Source organism: Poecilia reticulata, linkage group LG4 (genome assembly GCF_000633615.1).
Source record: "Poecilia reticulata strain Guanapo linkage group LG4, Guppy_female_1.0+MT, whole genome shotgun sequence".
NCBI classification, from domain to species: Eukaryota; Metazoa; Chordata; class Actinopteri; order Cyprinodontiformes; family Poeciliidae; genus Poecilia; species Poecilia reticulata.
The window spans coordinates 12,906,160-12,917,217 of record NC_024334.1 but is presented as its reverse complement, the minus strand read 5'-3'; the positions used below and the strand labels follow the sequence as shown (position 1 = coordinate 12,917,217).

Below are 11,058 nucleotides of genomic sequence, written 5' to 3'. Positions count from 1 at the left end.
TATATATATATATTATTTTCACTGTCTAAAGCTGTCTAAAGCTTTGGGAGGATTGTATTAATCCTTAATGCCAAACAAACTACAGTATGCATAATAATGTGTGGAGTAAGTGTTCTGACTATCAGTGCTACCTCGTCAGATTTTCCTACCATAGCACGGATAGATAGCTAAAGTCTATCTGTCAGTGCTATGCGTCCAAAACTGCTACCGTCTTGTTTATGAACCGAAAACTATAGCGGGTTGTGTTAATGTTAAATATATTGGATAACATTACTTGAGTGACGGGACTGAAGTGGAAGCTTAGGGGTTATGCTTAGGGGTTATGCATTGGGACAATTTATATACACGACGAAACCACAAGATCATTTCTTTCATCTGAATATCCTACCCGTTTAAAATGAAAAGCTATAGATGTATGCACTAATCCTTTTACTAGAATATCCTACCTGTTAAAAAATATTTTAAATACAAAGGTGTTCGTAAGAATAAAACAGTATCAGACAGGGGAAACACGTTTTTATTGGAATTAAACACATAGACAAATACTGATAACCGCAACTCTTTTTTGCGTGTTAATACGTTGTATGACAGACTTTATCAAATGCAGCACAGCCATAATGTGTTTACCGAACTGCACAGGTCACTGTGCACCTGAAATTATAGGGTATGATTAATATACACTAATATTACACGTCTGTTACACAGCTTCAATCCCACATAGTATCGCTGCCAACATCTTTTTAGCAAAGCTTAAAGATAAAAAAGGAGTGTAATCAAACTAAAATATTTTAAAATATAGGGACAAAATAGCCCAAACGTATTTTGTCCTAATTAACCACCAAATAAAAACATGAAGTAGTACAGCAACTTAATGAATGCCAGGTATAAAATAAATTAAATAAAGCTTACCGTAATCTTTGATGAAATAAAACACATGAAACGAAACTTCCACAGGGAGGACGTATTTATAAGAAATCTGCTGTGACGTAGCATCGATGTATGCATGCGCATTACCACAAGGTAGAACGGATTTACGGGTAGCATAGATAAACAGAACACTTGTTTCTTTAAATTTACTGCTTGTTTGTATCTTCCATCACTTCCGTGTTGCAGTGAGTTTCAAACGCTGCGCTTTCGTTTTTCTTCTGCTGCTCCGTCTGTCCAAGCCCACAGCCAATCAGAGAACAGGAGCGAAGCTTGTGTCACCCACCAAACCAGGGCCAGCCCGGCTGCCCTGCTCTGAAGCAGGGCCCTAAAAAGCAGGGCCGGCCCCGAAAAAAAGCCGGTGGAAAAGCTCTGAAAGCGAGCCGAGCCGAGCCGAGTCGAGCCAAGCTGGTGGAAAAGGGGCAATATTTTGATCTGTAAGTTCAGGTCTCATTATAGTCACAGGCTGTTTTCAGAGAGCTGCCAGCTGCAGTGGCACATGATCATTTGCTCATTTACTAAGACTGTAATAAGATCAGTAATCCAGGCCTTGGAAATGAGGTCAAAAATAAACTGAGTCAGCATGTTTCTCTGAGTCTACACTTGTTGTTCATGTGCACACTCGTGATGCTAAGTGTGTACTCTTCCTTGCTGACTGTCTGCAGGTAAAGCCTGGTGATACAGCACTGACTCAGCTAGAGGTCCTGTTTCCATGGCGTAGCGTGGTTGTTGGTGGCGATGGCACCATGAGGCGGGTAAAGAGGGACTGGGTCATTCCGCCTATCAACGTTCCTGAGAACTCAAGAGGGCAGTTCCCAGAGGATCTAGTCAGGGTAAGACACACACACACACACGCGCGCGCGCACGCACGCACGCACGCACACACACACCAAGACATATAACATTTACACAAAAAATGACTTTTGTTAAATTGATTTTTCTATGTTGTAACAATGCCTCTTGGCAATAAATCATGTACTGTCTAACAGCCTGTTTAATTTCACCTAAGTGGTGCCACATTCTGAAAGAAAATACATAAAGGTTTAGCAGCAGAACTTTGTGTTGTTGTGCTTGGTTCTTCCTCACTAATCAGACCTCTGTCTGTTAAACTGCCAGTATGACATGTTTCTTTAACATTCAATCATTCAGCCCAATAGTTGATGCCAAAAAATGGCTAACAGCTGTTAATATAGCTATTTGATTACCTTGAAAATTTTGAAAAATTGCTACAATTTAAAATTTTCTTATTTTCTACTGTTTATATGTGAGCACCAGTAACTGAAATACAAGATGCTTTAAAACACAGCAAGGAACATTAAGATTGTGATGAATTATAAGCATAAATATAAATATAGGGGAAAAATAGTTTTAGCTTTTACTCAGTAAAGCTTACAGCAGCTTTTTGTTTGCCTTTTTGACCTTTGCATTGTCATCTGCTTTGCCAGGACCCAGGTCAAAAATGTGTTAATGGACTGTCAGCAGCTAAGCAAAGGGGAAAAAAAGTCCTTTTAAATGAAAGTTTTTAGTTTTGAGGTGATTAATAATTGCCTGGAGAAAGATGAGTAGAGCAACGGTACGAAAACATATAAATCTTTGTAGTTATTTTTATTGTCCATAAATTGAATGTTAGTACTATCAGTCCTCACTCACCCTTACAAATATTCACACATTTTCTGACGTTTATGACAGTTTCTATTGTTAGGAAAAATGAAAGTGGATTTCCCCCATTCCATAAATACAAATACCTTTATTCTGCAAAGTCATTAAAAAGTGGTTAACTTTAGTTTTGTGTCCCATCTAAATTGGTAGATTTACAATATGTTAAACTCACCTTGTGGAAAAACTACATGAAATTTAAAAAAAAGTTTTAGATTAAACAATTATTGGAAAGAGGAAACACTGAAATTCAATGAACCATACACATGAAATGTAGGAGACACAGATTACTATATGTAGTAGTTTAAAGTGGATATGAATATGATGAAAGAAAAAGAAGAACTCACTAAACAGATAACATTAGTGCAGTTTTGCAAATATACAAATCAAAAACTCCAAAAATATTCAAAGGGTGTAAATGGCAATAAATTATGAGCAGGAGATGAGTGTGATTCTTTCGTCATTAGTTCTTCTTGTCTCGCACTGAATCTAATGCTGCTTCCCGATGAGGCTAACCAATCAGCCGCCAGATGCTGCATCACCACTCTGGCTGTAGGGCAGCTGGACCTGCCGCCAAGCACCAGCTGCTCATTATTCAGTGTTTCATACAAGGATAGAAGAACCACTGAGCTTCAGCTCCTTTCTCACTGTTCGGCAATTCCTGGATTTTAGTGCTTGATACACAGCAGCGTATCAGGGAATCAGTCTGCTATGGATCAGAATGGGTCTGATGGGCTGCCCACTTGGTACTGCCTCAGATCTTAGGATCCAAGATACCCTTTGAAAGTTAACTTATTTAAATCAGTGAACAACTTTTAAGGTCGCATGGATGGTTTTGTTTTGGCTTAGGAAACTATATTGTAGACAATAAGGCCTTTAAAACCTCAGCTGGTCTTATTTTTGCTCCCCTTCCTGTTGCCTGTTCTGTAGATTCGTTCAGATCGGGATCGGGATAAGAACCGGATGCTGCGCTACAGTGTGACAGGTCCTGGTGCTGACCAACCTCCAACTGGCATCTTCATCATCAACCCAATCTCGGGCCAGCTGTCCGTCACCAAACCTCTGGACAGAGAACACATCCCTAACTTCCATGTAAGTCTCATTGCATGAGAGCAAAGCTTACTAAAATAATTATTTACAACAGTGGTCCCCAAACTATGGCCCGCGGGCTGGATCCGGCCCACCTCCACATTTGGTGCGGCCCCCTGAACAATACCAGAGATAGATTAGATTTTTTTTTTCCATATACCGTATTTTCCGGACTATAAGCCGCTACTTTTTTCCTAAGCTTTGAACCATGTGGCTTATAGCCCGGTGCGGCTTATATGTGGATTTTTCTTCAACCACCAGGGGGCTCTTTAGCAAGAAGTGAAGTCAAAATTGGAAATAAAAGAAGAAAGCGCTCATTAAAACGGAATTCGGTTTTAATAGGGAATTGAAATTTGAGAATGTTGTTGATCAGTTAAATAGCATTGAGGGGAAAAAGAAAATTTTTCGGTTTTTAAATAATACTGGGATCATTATGAGAATTTGAGGTATAGATATTAGGATCCAGTAATGGCAGTAGTGCAACAATAATGGATGCAAGCTGCCGTTAAAATCTAAAGAGGAAGAACAAGAAGAAGAAAAAAGCGCCCATTTTCATTTAGCACATGCTAGTAGCAGACACAAAGGATCAGCACTTTTACTGTTACAGTTACCGTTTGGAAACTACCGTAATCAGTTCAGTTAAATCTAGACTTGGTAACTTTTTCTTTTTCAACCGTAATAAATATAATATTCAATTGACCTGTAATGACTCAAATTTCGGGTGTCTGCCCCCCTCTGCTGCGTGCTGCTGCATCATTGTGGAAAACCTAGAGCGGCAGAGATATCTGCAGCTTATAGCCCGGTACGGCTTATATGTGTATGTTTACTGGGTTTTTTTTAAATAACTTTGGGGGTGCGGCTTATAGTCCGGAAAATACGGTATTTATTTCATAAATAGTGTTATTTCCTGGATTTTTCCTGTGAAGAACCCAGAGAGGGTTATTTGGTTATTATTTATTTCCTGACTTTTGTTCTGTGAATGACCCAGAGAGGGTTATTTGATTGTGGAAAACAATAATTTTTTACATTTAGGCACTCCTGCAATCGTCACACTTTTTCTGTTACAAACTGACTGCGGCCCCCCACCAGAGAAGGGAAAAGTTATGTGGCCCTCCCAGGAAAAAGTTTGGACCCCTGATTTACAACATCCCTATACTTGTTTTATACTATCAGTAGGTGGTACAGTGGACACATATAGCAGCAGAAGAAGAGTGTTAAGAGGAATTACAGTGCAGGGGTTTTTCCCCAGAAAACTTGCTAAGCTCGGTGGCGCCGGGGCGGTCCATTGGTGGTCCACCGTGTTTTTGCATTAAAAGTTGACAGGAAATATAAACATATTACATTTTAACATAAGAGAAAACATTGTCAGTGAAATGCCATCTAAAACCACAACTAGTCTTAAAAACAACAAATTAAAAAATACAATTAAAATGAATATCAATTATTTGCACTTCTGTTTAATCTCAATTAAGTCAGTGGCTCCATCAGGCCCCCAGGGCTTCATGGGCCCCATAAAGGCTAATATTTTAACACAGACCAGAGATATATAAATGTAACATTTATTTATTGAGATTATCAATGCTGCTAAATTTGATTTAATGGCTTCAGCATACATAAATTAAAATATTTTAAATTGTTTAACATTTAAATTTAATATTTGAAGGAGCTAGCAAGTTTATTTTGTAAAAGTTCAAAGAACGATATTCATAGTTAAATTGTTTTGTTACCGTAGCTACACTCTGATGCTATGAGTTTAATCTTTGAGTTTGAGATCTGTTTGTTCACAAATACAAATTAATAAACTGCAATTATAATTTATTGCTTTTTAGTTTGGCCAATTAAACTACTCCCCTCTCCCAGATTTCACTAAATCTAACACAGAAGCAAGCTGTTTGAGATGCTAATGATTTTAGCAGCATTATTTTTATATAATAAAATAATATAAAACCAGCGTGATACGCGACTACGAGGAGAGCACGAAAGCTCCTCACCGGGCTGAACCTGCATGATGAGTGATTAGCGCTGGTTCTTTAATCACTAATGCACCGGCCAACCGGGACCACATACATAAACTTTTCAGGGAAGACAGAGCCACACACCAGGAAGCATATTGAGATGTAAGCACCGCATATAATTCTTTGCTCACAAATGTAAATAATTCTCACCGCTCCTCAATGCGTACCTCTGAAAACGCGACTAGTTATTTCTGCGGTTCTCACTGAGCTGCGCAACCAGAGCTAACGCAGTGGGTTTTAAACTCTTACCTTGATGTAGAGTTCTCTAAAGAAACATAATTCCTCACAGGGGGTTGATGTAAATATCCATACAAGTCAGCCAGTGTCCAGTTTGAGTGAAAGGAGATGCGCGTGATCTGTGCTGAGATCAAGAAGCAGTAGCGGTCAAGAAAACACGCAGAGGCGCCAGGTGTGTGATTGGTCCGCTCTCCCGGCTTTAAATGCATAAACTATAAATGTATCTTTAGGAATAAATTTGCTCCGCCAGTGAAATGCTCAGAGCAACGGAGACGCTTACAATCCGGCTTTAATTAAAAAAAAATAAAAATGAAAAATTTATTTTTAGTAAAGCACTTATAATTCACTGGGGGAAACCCTGCAGTGGACCCCCAGTCTGGCCAATGCCTTTCTACACAATTCCACTCGATTCAGATTTTCTGCGCTTTTAGAATTGATGTCTGATGTGAATGTGTACATGGATGGAAATGACTGATTTGATTGTGAAGTATTTTGAAATTCTTAAGAAGCGCAATACAAGTCTGATGTATAAAATGTAAAAAAAATATTTAATACACAAGGTTGTAGTTTGGCAATAGCAGCAGAGGAAATGAACAAAGCCATTCAGTCTGTGTTGGCCACACTTCCAAGTACTGAGGAATTAAAGTTGAAACAAGAGGAATGTTTTATTGCTGGAAAAGATGTTGTTGAGTTCTAGCACATGGTTGAGCTGGCACATTACATTACATCACTGCCAAACATTTGTGATTGGGAAAATTAAGTCAGATTGGTTCCATCTTCAACAGAGTTCACGCCTCCAGCAAGCAATCGATTTTCAATATCTGAGGTCAGACCCTCTGAACAAAGGGCTGGTTTTTACAAGGCTGGTGGACTCCCAGCTTATTTATGGTTCAGTATGTGTGGAGTCATTTATTCACTGAATTTTTCGTAGAGTGGAATTCTAAATCACTCACAGAAAACTTGTGTATATGTGGATTTTTTTTCTTAGAGCAGATCTAAAATACTAGAGAGATAATGCAGCTTGAGAAGCTGAAATATCTAGGCACAATGGTATCTGGCATTCTATTGGCTGGCATTTGCATTGCAGCCAATCCAGAAGCACCATACATGTTGACAGATCTGCTACTAATCTTCTCAATCTCACACCGGCTCTGTGGCATCATCATCCACTCCTTTATTTCCTCTTAATTTTGTTCTAAATAAGGACTTCATTTTTTTCCACTATATTTAATATCCAACAGCTTGCAGAGCAAAGTCTAACCTTCTTATCTGTTGGAATGTGCACACGGATCACACTGGGGATTGAAAATATGGAGTCACAGCAGGGTAATTTGCATTTAAGACATGTGATGAATATTCATGTGACTGGATGTAGTTGTCAGTGCTTGGAGCTGAGATTGGCCTACATGTTTATTCATGAGGAAGGTTTTGCCTCTTTGAGCGCCCTGTACTGATGCTACATTCACTGTTAGGGAATGACTGATCAAGGCCAATCAATTAATAGTTTCAGCATCTTTGAAAATATTATGCTAAACAGATATATCATGAAGGCCAGTATGTTTCTCATGGCTGTCATGAAGTTGAATGTTGTTTTACTAATTCTCTTAGGCTGTATATTCAGAATGATATCTCAGTCAGACATTAGACAAATCTTCCCCATAAAACAGTTATATAACACATCAAAATGTACAAAATAATTGGTTCAGTAGAAAAAAACATTTTGAAATGACAGAGCCAGAGTACTGCAAAACCACATCTGTAGGGTGACCTGAAGAGAGAGTGGAGAACAGACACCCTCCTCACAGTCTGATACATTCTTAAGGTATTGTGTTGCCAAGATGTTACAAGCTGATTTCCAAAGATGTAATGCTGAAGATGAATCAGTACAGTATTTAGTTGTGTGCACATTTACTCAAATATCTGACATGTTCCCTCAACAAATTTGTTTTTTTGGAGTTTTTTTTTGGTGTTTTTTTTTTTTTACTGTATTTCACTCCAGCAGGGGTGGGGTTAGTGCAAAAATAATGGACATGAATAGCCTTTGCTAAGTCCCTCAACTAGATCATCAGGTTTGGGAATAATTCTTTTGAAACGCTGAGGTAAGATTGTTTGCTGAGAACATTTTAATGGTCATATCTATTTTTTATCATATAGAATCCATACTTTAAATAACTCAAAACTTCCCCGGGGAGACTTGTTCCTGGTTTTGCCATGGCATTCATGTTAGTAATATGAATGAAAGATACAGATGAAATATTTTCTGTAAGATTGAATTCAAAATACTATTTCAGGTAAGAAGGAAATTTGGACATGCCCACATTTATTCCCAGTTAAAAGGCTAAAATCATATACAGGTTTATCGCATCAAATACACTTGATTAGGACATTGTTACAGTGCATTTTGCAAGAGATTTGCACTGTTGAAATCTTTTGCAGGTTAGTGTTTTAGCCTTTCCGATCTTGAAATAAGCCATTCCACTACAAAAAATAAACTATAAGTGTAGGACATTCATATAGACTGCTAACATGTCAGGTCTGGCCGCTGCAGCAGGTTCAACCTGAACGTACATGTTAAAACCTAGAGCTACTGGCTACTGTTGATACAACAGTCCATTTCTCACTGTCTCTGGAGTGAGAAAAGCACTGCTCAAGTTTAACTTTAATTGAGTGTGTGCAAAGAGAAAAACTTAGTTTTCAAAAACAAACATAATGTTTGCCAGGGAGAACGTGGACAAAAACAATGTTTTATGAACAGATGATAATTATTTTGTGCATCAGGACAGAAGGCATGTTTGGCATAAATCAATTACAGCATTTCAGGAAAAGAACCCGTGAAACCTGTGTGCCAGTCTGTGCAACTGTGAAGTTATGAGCTTCACATTTCAATGCTCAGGAAAGCAGATATTATATCTGCTGAAAGTGAGGAGCGGGGGCGGGCTTTCCTGAGACAGCTGTCACTTTCTTTTTTAAAGGGGAAATGACACTTGCAGTAAAACATTCAATATGTATTGAAAACAAAAAAAAACTGTCCTGATGTTTTAATATAACAGTACATGCCACATTAAAGATGAGGAAAGATTAGAAATAGCATCTGAATAGGGTGTGAGAACTTTTGTTACTGTGTTCACCACAGCATTCACAATGACACAGCACTAACTTTGTGATATAAGACAATTGAACAATATTTAAACCAAATACATTTAAATCTTATTAAGGAATTTTGTGCATGTAAACATAGCTATAGTTGTGAATCCAGTTTAGTTCATTGTTCAGGTAAACATCCAGGTATCAATTACTCTCAGTGTCCACTACCTGGATGTCCACCGGTGTTCTTTGAGGTGAATCTGACTCTCTGCCTGGAGCAATCCTCCACCAGCTCCTTGGTTTAGCCTGCATTGATGAAGAGATAGTTTTGGTGGCACCAGTCCATAGAGATTAAAGGGGAACAGTGGTAGTGGTAGCCTACCACACACACAGCCTTGTGGCGCTGCATTAATAGTGCAGCGCCACAATAGTGCTAATAGTGCTATAGGAGTATCATCTTTCAAGGAGGAGGATTGTCTTTCAAAACAAAAGAATGCAGCGACTGAGTGCATACGTGCACCAAGCTGAGGGAATTCCAAGTGTTTCGCATGATCTTCCTTGTGTGTTTTTTTTCATATAGTTACGAGCCCATGCTGTGGATCTGAATGGCAACCAAGTGGAGAACCCAATTGACATCGTCATCAACGTCATCGACCAGAATGATAACAGACCAGAGTTCACACACACCATCTTCAATGGTTCTGTTCCTGAGGGATCCAAACCCGGTACAGTCAAATTGATCGATCGATCATATTTATACCGCTAGGAAGATTTAGTTACAGTGAAGTTAGTCAACGATGTTTGCATCAACCCAACAATAAATAGAAATATAACATGGTCCTAAATGACCCGGTGCTCAATGCTCTAAAATATTAAAAGCCTTAAAAAACCAAGACTCAAATACAGCAATCAAGCCTCTCAAGGCTAAATTACACCAACCTTAATATTGTATTGAGGTTTTTTTGTTGTTTTGATTTTACATCATGGCAATTGCATGAGATGATTTTTCAAGGTACTTCACAGACGGATTTCATTTCAAACATTCCATTTTAATAATATAGTCAACTGGTAAAAATACTCAATAAATTCAGCTGATTGAATCAGGTTCCTTAACTTTGGAGCAATCATTCATCCTGAACAACAGTGAACAAGAATCCAGGGCATGAAGGTTTTGGTTTGCTACTGTATCTGACAAGAAGTAACATTCACGACATGGAAAATTAGACGTACCCTCTAAGCCAGGGGTGCCCAAAGTTGGTCCTCGATGGCCGGCATCCTGCACATTTTAATTCTCTCCCTAGTGGTAGTAACAATCTTTTCAGCATGTCAATGTTCTTCTTAGGCCTTCTAACGAGCCATTATCTGATGCAGATGTGATAAACCAGGGAGAGAACTAAAACATGCAGGATGCCGGCCCTCGACGACCGACTTTGGACACCCCTGCTTTAAGCAGTGTTTAGAAAGCTGACAATTAGCTGCATCTGGCAAAATCAAAGTTTGAGCAACTTTGGACTGGAGCATGTAGTTGTTTCAAAATTGTGCTGGCAGTAATTCTTCCCAGCCAGCAGGTGGTGGTGTTTTCATGTTAGGTTTGTTGTTGAACAGTAGAATGAGTTCAAAGGCTGGCACACATAGAGATAATATAAGAGTAGACCCCGCATTGGCTGCTCCGGCACAGGAAATACGGCGGCCATCTTGGAGCTGTCGTCCCTCCTACTTTGTTCAATCAAAACAGCAGAAGATGCGTCAGCACTGAGGGATATTGTTGTTCGGATCTATGGATTATTGATGTGAGGGCTCCACAGACAACATTTCACTATCATCTATACACACTGGTAGAACAATTTCACACAGGTTTTGAATCAACAGGTCAGATGACCTGAAAGCTATTGAATAAAAACACTCAATTTTGACCAAACAGAGTCCTAAAAAATGGAAAATGGCTAAAAATGGAAAAAAAAAGTTTGTGCCTCATCTATAGAGACTAGTAGAACAATTTCTAAGTGATTTTGAGTCAACAGGTCACATGACCTGGAAGCTATTGAAGAAAAAC

The 11,058-nt window shown here is 38.8% G+C and overlaps 1 protein-coding gene across 1 annotated transcript in view; it reads left to right on the top strand.

The window, feature by feature from the left end:
- Positions 1-11,058, top strand: part of LOC103464061 (cadherin-2-like) — a 154,792-nt gene that overhangs the window by 74,597 nt on the left and 69,137 nt on the right. The window contains 3 exon segments of the mRNA XM_017304265.1: positions 1,590-1,757; positions 3,511-3,672; positions 9,586-9,730. Coding sequence (XP_017159754.1) covers positions 1,590-1,757; positions 3,511-3,672; positions 9,586-9,730 — 475 coding nt within the window.